Raw genomic sequence first — 15,159 nt, forward strand, 5'->3', positions numbered from 1 at the left:
TTTATAGTATAGGTTTTTTATTAACTATTATTTATTTTAACTCAAATTTAAAACGATTATGTTGTTTAGAATGTTCACAATCACATTCGAAAAGGAAACAAAGTAATGACGTCAACATTTATTAAATGGAAAGTTATTATTCTAATTTATTACTATTTCAAATTATTCTTGTGTTATTTTTTTAAGATAAAAAAAACGTAATTTAAAAAAGAAATTTTAGAAAAAAATTAAATAATTAATTTGAATAAAAAATATCAAGAAATATAAAAACCATTAACCGTTAATTAAGTTTACAGCGTAACATTTAAAAAAATATATATCAAAACAACGAATCAAAACTAAATTATACTTCACTAAATTATACTTCAATACTAAATCAATAAGAAGTTGCATTTTTGTTTGATATTGTTTTTTTATAACATAAATAGTTAAAAATAAAAACGATCTGACAATATACAATAAGTTTGAAAGTATAAAAATCTACTTCGTTGAAGTAGTTTCATGAGTGTGATTCAAACATTTTTTGACGAAAGATTTATGTAACAAATAAAAAAAGATGTAAAAAAAAAGCTTTTTATGAGCATCGCCTTCAGCAATTTTTAATGATCGCGCTCGCCGACATTATTTCGAGCGCACATAATCACGCTAGATGAAAACATATTCTAATTTTACGAGCGCGATATAACACGCTTGACGATTTTCTTCATCACAAGGCCTGTATATATATATGGTGGTAATAAATTATCCTCAGAATCCTGTTTATTATTATCAGCATTTCAAGGCTGAACACCAATACTTAGTTTATACAGTCAGATAAACATCATCATTTATGCTTTACCCTGCAACTAACGCCTGCTCCATAATGCTGTAACTACATCTAAATTTGTAAATCACTTATATTTTTGATGAAATAATATAGACAGTAAGAAATGTGAATCCAATACTAAATAATATAACAAAATGCAAATAAAAAAGAAAAAGAAAAGAATAATAATAAAAAATAATAGAACAAAATATAAGTGATAATAATAAACAATAAAAATTATTAAATTAAAACCACAAAATATTAAACTACACCATCGTTGTAATAAGTGCTATTGAATAAAAATTTATTAACACAACAAGTTACTAAAATTGATATTTAATGGACAAATAAACCCAGGCTAATGAGATATAGAAATATACATGAACTTGAAAAAAGTAATAGATTTTTGAGTGCAGCTTTTCTTAAGTTTTATAGCTTTTATGATTTAATATTTTATTAGTTTTGGAAAAGTATATATATATGTAAACAACTATTATAAAAATAATTATTAAAATTTTGTTATACACATTTATATGCATGTGGTCCTATATGTTATCTATGTGTTCAGGTCATGTGTACATATGCATACATGTAGATGAATGTAGGTATTGATACATGTACATACCCATTATGCATTCCATACTATTCTTGTAAAATACTTCAATATTGAAAATTTTTTCAATATTAAATAAATTCTATGGTAACTCCAAAATAAACTTTTTCATTTCCATCTGAAGTGTTTGGGTATATAGTGGCTAGGTATACAATATTATTTACAAGGCACTGTTGGTTTAAAGGACACTAGCTTTTAATAATGCAATTTTTATTGGAATCTGGGATTTTTCACTACATGATGGTTATCCGAGTTAATGATTGACTTGATGTTCATACAACTGTAACTTATCTTTAGAGTATTTCTACTAACAAATTATGTGGTATTTATGGCCAAACTTTTTTGAGTAGTCCAAATTTGGCAGAAAACATTAAATTTTTTTTATGTTAAAAATTTTATACTCTTTTAAAAGAACTTTTTAATAAAAATTTTATCAATTTTTATTTTAAAATCTAAATGAATACCTTGCAGACGACTCTCATTCCCTCAATTTCTTTTGGTGATAATTGAACTATTTGTGTTGATCGTTTTGAAGTGATTTCACTTAAAGGTAGACCTAAATTTAAAAAAATAGTTTGATCTTTATATAGTGATTTATCATCAGGTTGATAAAAAAGAAGCTTCAGTTTAGTATGTGAAAAGCAAAAATGTTAATAACTAAATTCAACAACTAACTAGCAATATTACAGAAATTCAATGAAAGGTATTAGTTGCTTCATATAAAAATATATTGTAATTATAATTTTAATAAAGTTATTTTAACAAATTGATACTTAATCCATGAATAATTTTCATGTTACATAAATGTCAAATAAAAAACTTAATCAATGTTCAATGGTTTCAATAAAGTATATTAACATTATAAGCTTGACACAACATTGTAAAAATAATGTTAATAATGTTTCCAGTAAGAATGAAACTCAATACAGAGTGTTATAATAATCATTATAAAGTGAAAACTAAATAATAAGAGATTATCATTTTAAAAGTAAGATGTCTTATTACATAACTAAAAATTTTACGCAATAGAAATCATCAGATGTTACAAAAAAAAAAAAAAAAAGAAGAAACAAAAATTCTATACACAAAAATGCTATGAAATGTTCGCTTTGATGCAAGCTTGTTTCGTTTATTGAGTAAATTTAATGATGGTGCAATAATGTGGTACTTTTTCATCAAGCATAAGTTGCAAATTTACCACCAGGTTTGAATCGCTTTGCTTGATCAAGAAAAACTCCATGTTAGGATAGGCTCTAAACCCATATTCTAGCATTCCCTTACAAATTTCGAAAGTTCTATGAAGTTGGATTTACTTTCATATAGAAAAGAGTTTTTTATGTTTATACTATCTGTCTTTGAAAGTTTTCTCAAGCTTAATATAATAATATCTTTCTTCTTTTTGAATTTTTATATTGCAAATATAAACAAAGTTTTTTGCAAGACATTTTCTATTGAGTAGGCACGAGGTGCTTTGTCAGTAATTGCATAATAGAATGGTACATTCATGAGTATTAGATAATATATTCCTTACTATGAAAGTACAATATTCTTGATGTTTAGAAAGCAGCTATAATTAACCTTTAAGTTGTTCTGGTTAAAAAGTTAGTGAAATTTGTGACCTTTAGGGAAGCATTTATCAATTATACTCAATGCTTTTTTTATTTTTTTCTGGCATTAAGTGAATAAGGGGGTTAAACCAGATAATGTTTCTTATTCAAGATCTTGCATTATATTTTCTTATACGGTTCTTCTCTCACTTATTCGAAATATTAAATCTTGTTTCAATTCATTACTTGAGAAATTATTTTGGTTACTTAGTTCATCCAACATGAACCTAATTGTCAAATCTGCAACATATAGATTCGTGTCCCTTGAACAGAGAGCTTCCACAGCTACTTTAACAGGTTGCAAAGCCATTATTATATTTGATACAACATTGAGATCATTTTCTGATAAATCTATATCGAATTTGATATTGATTAGACTCTTACGAACACAATTTTTAATCTCGTAAATTCTTTCCAACATTATCAACATACTGCTCCACCGTGTTTTTGTGTCAAGGATTAGCGTAAGTTCTTTTTTAAATTCATTCTTAACATGTTTTTAAAAGATGTCATTTTTTGTTGGTGATCTACGGAACATGACAACAATTTTTTGAATTTTTGTTATTATTGGACCTATACTTTCATGTTGAATTGATGAATTAGTAGTTGATGTAATCTCAATAATGTCAAAAACCCCAATATCTTTCATTACATCGCCCTCTTCATCTTCACCATGTTCAAATTCAGTAATAGCCACTTCTTGATTTTCTACGGAAATATTATCCGAAACAGATCTTTTATACAGCACCTTAATTACTGATAACTGGACGCCGTGGGCTAAACAAAGTTGACGATTTACGTCCAGTAATCTGCCTACCTTTTTCATTACGGCGGCCTCATCCGTAGTAATGGAAATTAAATTTTCTATCGCAATACTAAATTCTTTAAGTGTATTTTGAAGATACGTTATACATTTTTCAGCAGGCATCGATCCTTTAATCTTAACCAATCCAAGATTCAAAAATACATTATCATACGAGTGGACATCCACATTCATAACCCTTCGATTTTTGAGAGATGTCCATTCATCGAAAGTCAAGCTGAATAATTCACCACGGACTATTCTTTCTGATAATTCTGTAACGATTTGTTTTTGGATTTTGTCACCGTACTGCAACACCATTTTCTTAATTGTTTTAGGAGACTTTGGGCAATCATATCCTTTGGATTTAAATAATTGCTGAAGATCGTATGATGTGCAAATCTTTTTAAATGATAAACAATCTCGTGCTGTCAGTCGTGCTAAAACAGCTGGAAATGAGTCATCAATCGTTTTAATAATGTTGAAATAATCAGAAATTTTTGATCTAGAATTTGTATCATTCGTAATGGAAGTTGTGGTATTGATATTAGAACAGTTAGCTTCTGCATCATCATGTTGAACTCTTTTTAGCAGATTAATTCAATGTTTTCTGAAAAGGTGACTGTGCAAACCACTTGTGCTGCCGCCAGAGCATTTTATATTTTTTTTGCATACATTGCATATAGGTGAATCGCCAGCTTTCGTACGTAGAAAATGATTCCACAATTGATTTTGTCCGGATCCAGTAGACATCATAGATAAGGCTATTTTTTTTAAAAAAAATTCAATACGTAAATTTTGGAACACAATACAAATATATTCTATAATATAATTTTAAAGACTTTTTGTGAAATACTTACTCAACAAAATAAAAATTTAGAATATTCGCTTTATTTTCAAAGTTATGTTTTGTGTTTATTTTCAATTTTTTTTAATGATACTTAATAATTTTATCATCCAGTGCAAAAAACCAAATAATTAAAAAAAAACTCACTAACGCACTATTTAAATAAAATAAAATGTCACCTGTAACTGTAACCAGATGGGACGCGAGCACAAAATAAATTGAATGTAAATTTTTAATAAAATAAATTATTTGAAAATTATCGGTAAATTTAAACATAATTTTCAAACAATTTACTGGTAAACCGGTTTACCGGTTTGCTAGCCCTAGTTGTAACAACATTATATATATATATATATATATATATATATATATATATATATATATATATATATATATATATATATATATATATATATATATATATATATATATATATATATATATATATACATATATATTTATCATTGGATATACACAATGGCAACAAAACATGCTAAAAAACGTGCTATAAGGTGACAGTTGTGTTAAGGCAACTATTTGTTGTCACCTTAACGTTTCTGACTCAGTTTTAATGGCTTTTTGCTTGCTCATTATGAATAAAACTTTACCTAGCATTAGGTATTTATTTAAATAATTTAAAATATTTTTTTGGGAGAAAATGCAGTTTTGAGTGAGAGTGTTAATTGTATAAAATCAAAAATTTGCATACAAATGCCATATGGTGACAGTTTGTACTTTTGACAGATTTTAAGTGTTTTTATAAGTATATATTATCATTTTTATGATTAAAAACAATAATTTAGGATTTAGTCGATTATATCCAACTATTTTCCAAACATTTAGCATGCAGCGTGTGTATAAAATGCGTGACTAAAAAATACAAATTTTACTTTTACTAAAACTTATTTTTTTCTTAAGGCGAAGCACAAAACTTTGTTTTTTACTTTATTATATAAGGCTTATGTCTTATTAAGTTATAAACATTCATTTTGCTAACATCTGTTAAGATTTTCCTTCACAGTTGCTGACTTTTCACAATGGTGTTTAACATTAAGGTGACGCAACTGAGTAAAATAAACAACAAAAAAATATGTTAAGGTAACACTTTTGTTTGTATGTGACTCTGGGGAAGTGCGATAATTTTAATTTCAATAGAATATGCTCAAAAGAGTAATTATAATATGAGTGAAGTCGTTAAAGCGCAAAAAATGCAATTTTTTGTAGTGAAAACTGCAATGTCACCTAATAGTACAATTTTTGCGCATGTCACTGTAAAGTATGTCTTGGAGTGTGTGCGTATATATATATATATATATATATATATATATATATATATATATATATATAAATATATATATATATATATATATATATATATATATATATATATATATATATATATATATATATATATATATATATATATATATATTAGGGTGTTTATATGTTATTAATTTTTTAAATTAAACTTGAGAACTAATTTATTAATTGACCATTTATATGAAAATAAGTTTGAGCAAAAAAAATAAATAAATAAATAAATATATATATATATATATATATATATATATATATATATATATATATATATATATATATATATATATATATATTAGGGTGTTTTATATGTTATTAATTTTTTAAATTAAACTTGAGAACTAATTTATTAATTGACCATTTATATGAAAATAAGTTTGAGCAAAAAAAATAAATAAATAAATATATATATATATATATATATATATATATATATATATATATATATATATATATATATATTAGGGTGTTTTATATGTTATTAATTTTTTAAATTAAACTTGAGAACTAATTTATTAATTGACCATTTATATGAAAATAAGTTTGAGCAAAAAAAAAAAAAATAAATCAATATATATATATATATATATAATATTTATTATATATATATATATATAATATATATATATATAATAAATATATATATATATATAATATTTTATTCTTTTAAATAATATGTTGGACTGAATATTAATTACATAAAAGGACCATGTTGAAAAAATTAAGATACGCCTCTGAGTTATAAAATACGCCACTGAGTTATTAAAAAGGTCTTTTCAGAAAATTCTGTAGAATAATTTCTGAATTTTTCAACATGCTTCTTTTAGGTAATTAATGTTCAATCCATCATATATTATTTAAAAGAATAAAAATTTTTATAGGATTAATCTTAAAAATGTTGGGTGTTTTAAACGCTAGGCATTTAAAACACCCAACATTTTTGCCCAAAATTGAACTGGCGGGGACCCTAAAAATTATATATATATTTTTTTGCTCAAACTTATTTTCATATAAATGGTCAATTTATAAATCGATTCGCGGTATTCAAAAATTGATAAAATATGAAACACCCTAATATATATATATATATATATATATAATTTAATTTTGCTGTGAGCATATATTCAGCAAGAATGCTCGATGAATGATATCAGAGCTATCTAATTGATTTTTTGACAAGATAAAATAAAAATAACTACATAATTTTTATACTGAAAGTTTCATGCGTTTTGCAATCATCAGGTTAAAATTCATTGTTTTTTTCGTTAAAAAATACTCTTAACAAACATTGTGACGTTGAAAAACAATTATAAAACTGGTTTGGTTTTGTAATCTTTGGGCTTGTTGCTGTCAAGCAAAAACTTATTTTGGTGCCAGCAGTTAGATATTATTTCTTTTTTTATTTAATAATTTTTGCGTACTTTTGTATGATATTATTGCAAAGTTTTTCATGAAGGCAATGCAAGTATTTTTTTGTTACATTACTGTAAGCAACGTAACAAAATATGTCTAGGAGTAGGGAACTTTTTTAATTATTGACAAGGTTAATTTGGGTGTTATTTTTAAGTTTTCTTTTATCTGCCATATATACTTTGAAAGGGTGGTTAAATTTTTCAGCTTTTTGTTTGTGAGTGTTTGTGGTTAGCCCATCTTTTCTTCCATTCACCTTCTAATATATACTTTTTCTGAAGTGTTAGGAGGGGGGAGGGGAGGGAATACTATACATTTATAAAAAACATTAGATTCTCTACATTTTCCTATTAATGGGCAGTTTTCTTTATTATGAAAGTAATTTTTATAATAGTTTTTTCTGCATGGTGACATTTATAGAGATTCAGGCTGTAATAAAGCAAAGATAGATCATCTTTTGCATCAGTATTGCCGAATGCCTGGCTTTCACGGGCTGTGTCTTTCTTCCTCCATAACTTCATTTACTGATGAAGATTATAACTAAGATTTAAAGTGTCTTATGCAAAGAACCTGATATTGCTACCTTGCAAAAAATAATGAAATTATTTGGAATGGGTAAAGGAAGGTAGACTAGATGGCAGAAATGCAAACAAAATTTGAAAGCTACTGCCTGAATTAATATTATATGAATTATATTGAAATAAAGTACAATTAACAATGAAATATTTGTTAAAGCTTAAGCAATTTCACTTAAATATCACTAAAATACATTTATTACTAAACATGTGCTTAGGAATGAGTCTTTAATAAGGTTATGCTAATGCCATAGCAACATATATAAGGAAGTTGAAGGTAACAGTTATACAAATGTATAAACAAATTTAAAGGTATTTACAGACATTTTAATTTTTGTGTATGTTAGTGGTGGCCTTGACAAACAAGGCTGCTGCACAGAGAAATAAATAAAGCACAGTACTATCAGGAACGTGGTAGGGATCAAAGTTGGAACTCCTTGCTTACCATTAAAGTACTCTACCGCTACAACCAGTAGGTTGTTAGAACAGTTTCTTAGGACAAGGCTTGTGGTCAGATGTCCTAACTACTTCAAAACTTAATTATTTAAAAATTAGAAATTTTGATGTTTTCTAATGTCTAGTAAGCAAATAAAACATAAAAAAAAATTATTTTTTAAAAGGGTTTGAGCCTTCACTCAATGCAAATCTAAGAGCCGTGCCTCTTAAATGCAACATTTAATAAATCTAAGCACTACACTAAAGTAGTGAGAAAATTATTAAGTTTAAACTATTGAGACAGTTTTAAAATAATTTTAGATTTGAACATTATTTGAGACTAAATTAAAAAAAAATTTTAAATTGTTTTTATTTTTACTGATTTATCTTTTAATTGTTTTATTATTCATTAAGATTTTGTTTATCTTTTTCAGTTTATGGCTTATTTTTAATTTTCTCTTCAGTTAAGTTTATCAAAAGATGCAAAGAGCTGTGGCCAAGTTGTCAAAACAAAGTACTGTGTGTGGTCATATAAGACATGCGACCACATGCTTTTTCTGAGAGTATATAATTGTATATATAATACCTTTCCTGTATATATAACTACCAATAACTCAGATATTTTACATAACTACTTAAAAAACATAAAAAATAATGTGAATACAAAATTTAGCTTAAAAAATTAACTTAATTTCAATCAATTCCTAATACTGTTAAAAACTTTAAAAATGATTTATTAAATTAAAAAAATGTGTAATAAAAGAATTACACATTTTTAAAATTTTTACCAGTACTGAATGTTATTAAATCTAATGTATATAAGCAGTGCTGTGGATAGTGGGTCTGAGCTCCACCCACCCAAAAAAAAAAACATGTCATTAGGGCCCCAATTTCTTAAATTTGCAAATAGGCTCCTATTTTAGCTGCTTTTTTCCCCATCAATTGGAGGAGAGGGTGTGTGGGATAGCCTAGCCACGGCTCTGTATATAATTAACGTAAATTTTCAATGCAAGTTTTAAAATATTTATATATACAACTGTTTTAATTTATTATGTCAATATACTTTATGAAAACCATTTAATTTTATACAATTATTCATATTCTCCAGAAATTTTGTAACATAATTTTTTGTAGATTTTATAAAACTAAAAATAATTAACTTATAATAAATAATAATAACAGTTGAACTAAATAATTATAAATTTTTATATTTAGCTCTGTAGGTTCTTTTATACCTTCTTTTTGGTCAGCATAATCTGGTCTTTGAATGTGTGCTGGGACATGTCTTTTCTTGCTCTAAAATAAGTAAAGAAAACATTTATTACTCATATTCAACCCTCAGAATTAGGGTTGGCTTTCGGCATTGCCGACCTTAACATATTTGAGGTCGGCAAAAAATTGCCGACCTCATTTCTATGTTTTATGGTAAGACCTTTGTATCAAACTTATTTTGCTGACCTGATGCCAACCTTTAAAAGATTTAGGTCAGCAAATTATTGCAGACCTCATTTTTCCTAAATCCGAGAGTTGCTCATAACTAATATATTTAAGATTGATGGTACATATTATTTTGTTGTAATTTGATAAAGCCAGTAATAATAATCAGTACTTATCGCATCAGACAGATGCAACCATTTATTCACTTAAAAGACATTTAAAGGATTTCAAAGTATAAAAATATGTTCAACAAGAATTAAAAGAAAAAAAATTAAAAAAGATAAATAAATTTTTTTTTTACAAAAAACTAACTTAAGTCTAAATATGACGCTGGTAGACTATAAAAAAGAGACTTTTCAAAAAAGATTGAAAAAAAGTGTTAACTATGCACAGTGGGCCAGAGGTGAGCAAAACCCCTCTAAATTAACTTCTAAATTAGAGAAATTTTCTTTTATAAATGTTATCTAGAGATTCCCAGCACACTAAAACTAATAAATTTTTCCCTTCTATGATTTTTGAGATTTTGAGGTATTTCAAATTTTTAAGGAAAATGACAATATTTTATCTAATATTGGTCAAAATAAAAAATTCATATAAAACAGAAATAGTAGGCCATCAAGATAATTTTACAACATTTTAATTTCTTAACAGCATATATATTTTGTTAGCTAGTGTTGCGAAGATAAAAATTTCCAGTAAATTTACCGTTAAATTTTGAATTTTTTTTACTTATTTTTATTTTTCTTCAATAGATAAATTTTTTTTAGGGAAAATTTACCCTTGCCAATTTAAAATTTACCAATAAATTTTACCATACTACTATTGTTGTATATATACAATGATACAATGCATATATTGTATATTAGGGTGTTAGGAAACAAGTACTAAAGTTATGTGTAAAAAAATTGATTGTTTAATACAAATTTTAATTAAATACATTGCTATGGTTACCTTGCTAACTTCTAGACATAGAAAAAATTTTTCTTAGGGAAAATTTACCCTCTCCTATTTAAAAATTACCGGTAAACTTTGAATCAAATTTTCCCGGAAAATTTTTATTACTAATATTAGTCCATACATCATATATTGAAATAAGAAGAAATATGAAAGTTTATTTTTATGCTCGCATTTTTCAAAAGTGTTTTTCAATAAAACCTCTTAATATGCGCAACCTTTTTTTAAACACTTACCTTTACACAAGCAGAAAAACACTACGCCGCACATTTGATTACCTTTAAATTACACTCTTATATATATATATATATATATATATATATATATATATATATATATATATATATATCAAAATTTAAAAATTTAAAAAATAGCATTTTTAATAATGTTGTGGAAAGTTATGGAACACTTTATGACGAATGTGATTTTGGTTTAATAGTTTTTTTATTAGCAATTATTTTTGTTATGTTTAAGCGGTTTTTGAATGTAAATTTTTGTGAAATATTGTATTTTGTTAAATTAATGCCAACATGTGTAAAAAGTTGATTTATGGAAGAGAAAATTTTTATTAAATTATTATTTGTATATGAATATGAAAAGAGTTTTTATTTATGTAAAAAAAAGAGTTTAGTTTGTAGAGAAATTAGCTTGTTTGCGAAAAAAAATGATTTTTAATTTATTGTTGTGTTAAAAGCAATAATACTAAATCATCTAGTAATTTAAATTTTATTATCACTTGAAGAACTTTTTTAAAATGTCATTTTCACTTAGAAAATTGTACTTTAAACGAATCAAATGTGTCTTGTCATTTAAATAATCGACAAAAATAGAAAAATAGTAAATTATTTGTGAAAAATAGTCATTTCACACACCCTGAGATTTATGTTTTACACTAAAACAACAAAAAGCACTACATAATGAAATTTTCTAGGCCCCAGCAAATTATGATCTTATGATGAAAAAGTTATGCAGCTACAATTCTAAGACAGAGGTGTACCCTCATGGTTGTCCAGTGGCACGGCATGACTCGTATTCTTCAAGGGTGACTGAAATTAGAAAAAAATGCCTGTCAGTAGCCCAGCAGGACAACTGATGAAAGTAATAACACTATAATAGTGTTATTACTTTTAAATTGCATTTATATCTTTTATAATTCAATCTTTGTTCGAACTACATAAGTAATCTCAAACTTTTAAGCACCTTGAAAACAAAGCACATAGCTTTGCACTAACTAAAATTTTGATTATCATAGCGGACAACTCAAATGAGAAATCAAATCTGTTTCAGTCGCCCGCAGGGCGACTGGGAAAAAAATGAAGGGTAAGACTCCAAAAAATCTGAGAAGGCCAAGGAGCTCTTGATGAACTACTGTACGATCTATGCCATCACCAAGATTCTATTTAAAAAAAACATATTTATGTTAATAAAGTTCAACTTTATTATATGGTATATGTTTGTATTCAGAATATCAAAGAAATTAAGAACATAAAATAAAGAAAAATACTGTCTTGACAAGCCATCACCACACTTTATTTTTTTTTTAAACATCTTAACTTCCAACAAGGCTGCAAGCAACCACTAATTAGAGTTAGAAGTTACTGGAAGAGTAAAGACGAAGATTGTAGAGCAAGATAATGATTGACAGTCAAACTAAAGGATTGCAAATTATATGAATCAAGATAACAAGATAAAGGAAGCTAATTCCGAAGAACTGATGTTCGAGGAAAAAAACTAGACGAACAAGAGTTTTTGGAGCACTTTGGAACAGTCACAGAAAAAGAATGAGACTTAATTGAATGAATTTTAGTAGATGGCACAAGGGACGATAGTTCTTTAGAGCAGTGCCCAATAAAGTATTTGTAGAAAAGAGAAGCAACATCACAGGTTGGCTGCAAGAAAAGGTCCAACTATGTTTACAATGCGTTTTGGCACATTGTCTAAAAGAGAAAGGGCATCATTAGAAGATCCGCCCCAGATATGGCAACAGTATTCCATACAAGACCGGATTTGAGATTTATAGAGATAGAGAATAGAATCCAAAGTAAGAATGTGTCGAGCTAGATAAAGAGATGCAACTTTAGCAGATGCTAATTTTGCAACTGATTTGATATATGGTTTCCAAAAAAGATCGGAAGTAAGAGTTATCGTAGAAGATGTAGAGTGGATGACTCATTGAGTACATTACCATTTATAAATATAGGAAGATCTAAATTATTGTGATAACGGTTGGCTGGAAAAAATTTTATCTGAGTTTTATCTGAATTGAAGTTCTTCAGCCACTGTGAGCCCCATGCTCTAGCAGAAGTGAGATCCTTTTCAAACTCAAATGCCCCCTCCAAGCAATCAGCGAGTACTGGCTTCTTATCATGACAAGAATAAATGGTAGTATCATCAACGAACAATGCTACCTTAGATGTGAGAATATCTAAAATATTGTTAATGTAAATTAAGGAACCCCTGAAATTACAGAATAAGAAGAAGAGTGCTTTCCATCGAGGACAACTTTTATACTACAATTAGAAAGGAAAGATTCAATAATCTTAAAGATGTTACCAGATACACCGTAAGAAGAAAGCTTATGGAGAAGACCAGCATGCCAAACTTTCTTAAAAGATTTAGAAATGTCAAGATCAATGGCCTTAGCTTTCCACCTTTATCTAATGCACGATAAAACCTATCGGTTATTACTGTTAACAAGTCAGCTGTTAAACAAGTAAATCAAAATCCACATTGATGATCAGAAAGTAAGTTATTAGATTCAAGATGAGAGATTAAGTGTTTGTTAAGTAAAGATTCAAAAACCTTGCTTATAATAGGAAGATGACTAATGGGACGGTAGTTAGACAAATCAGATCACTCTCCAGAATTTTTGAAAATAGGGATAACAGATGCCGCTTTCCAGCAGGCTGGAAAACTAGACTCTGATAAGCATTTGTTGAATAGTTTTAAAAGTATAGATGACAGCTCTGGAGAACACTTCTACAAGACAATAACAGGTATGTTGTCCGGGCCACAAGCTGTAGAAGAGTCTAAGCAGGAAATCACTTTAGATACAGAAGCTGGAGTGATACAAATGTCAAGAATGAATTAACCTGTTTGACGGTTATATTAGGTAGAACGCAACTAGTGGAATCAAGAGATGATATTGATGAAAAGTTCTTAGCAAACAATTCAGATATGTCTTTAGGTGAGGTGAAAAAGTCTGAACCATACAAGAGAGGCGGAAATACAGATTTGCCTTATTATTGATACTATTAAAGATTATCCCGAAATCACAAGAGCCTTGACTTGGAATCTTCGAGAGGGATAATAGATTCCATTCCAGTCTGAATTCTACCTGTGCAATCAACCAGCAATCAAGCCTGAAACCAACCTGTGCAATCATAATCACTCCTGGAGACTAAATATGTCCAGATTTAAGTTCCCCAACCTCAATTACCTTTTAAAATTTATTTAAACATGTAACTGTCTCATCTAATTGTAAAACCATCAGGACATTCCAGCACCACCCTTGACCACCATTAAAATGATCACTTCAGTGGTCATGACAACTCCCAGAGACCAAAAATGATCAGATTTGAATTCCCTCACTGCAACTACCCATATTTAGACATACAACATGTCCCATCTAATTTAAAAACCATCAAGATATCCTATGACCACGCTTGACAAGCCTTAAAATGACTACTTATGTGGTCATGAGCATTCCTAACTTAAAATGGAGCCCAAAAATTAATTCCTTGGCCCTAAAAGCCCCGATAAACATGAATCATGTCTATAATTAACCTTTAAATAGTTTTGCAATTTTTAGACAACTCTGGCCCATTGTGCAATGTGCAGAATCCAAAATATAAAAAAATGCTTTTGCAAACAAAGTTTTGAAAAACATCAACAATCTATAATGACGCAAAAACAATGTAAAAAAACACTTCATTTATATGGTTTCAAAGCATGCTATCTTGAGTTAGACTAAATAACCATGAAACAAAACTTTCAGATCAGTCGATGACATCAACTGACTCCATTTGACAGATCGATTTTTAATTAGCCTATATATATGTAAAGATATGACTTTTTTTTCAAGATTAAAACTCAATATTTATGAGCAATTTATATCATTCCTTTTTTATATTTACTAGAGACCCTGTAAATGTTCAAGGGTCTTGGGGATCTCTAAAAAATTTTTTTATACAAAAAAATCTAGTATCTTTTTATTATATAGAATAAATTTAGAGTTAAGAGGCAATTTTTAAAATTACCTAATGATAGTATTACCTGGCGGAAAATCAGTAACTGTGGGAGAGAGGGGGATAAATAACTATTGACAGATTTGCAGAGGTAAAGAGTTGTCACAAGG

At 27.4% G+C, this 15,159-nt stretch overlaps 1 protein-coding gene across 1 annotated transcript in view; it reads right to left on the reverse strand.

Annotated features, from left to right (window-relative positions):
• The window catches only part of LOC100209474 (methionine aminopeptidase 1), a 63,434-nt gene that overhangs the window by 33,375 nt on the left and 14,900 nt on the right, over window positions 1–15,159 (reverse strand). Inside the window, exons 4-5 of the mRNA XM_065796149.1 lie at window positions 9,647–9,707; window positions 1,883–1,974 (exon numbers count right to left, since the gene is read on the reverse strand). Of these exons, the coding sequence (XP_065652221.1) occupies window positions 1,883–1,974; window positions 9,647–9,707 (153 nt within the window). The remainder of the gene's footprint in view (window positions 1–1,882; window positions 1,975–9,646; window positions 9,708–15,159) is intronic.

Source organism: Hydra vulgaris, chromosome 04 (assembly GCF_038396675.1).
Source record: "Hydra vulgaris chromosome 04, alternate assembly HydraT2T_AEP".
Lineage (NCBI taxonomy): Eukaryota > Metazoa > Cnidaria > Hydrozoa > Anthoathecata > Hydridae > Hydra > Hydra vulgaris.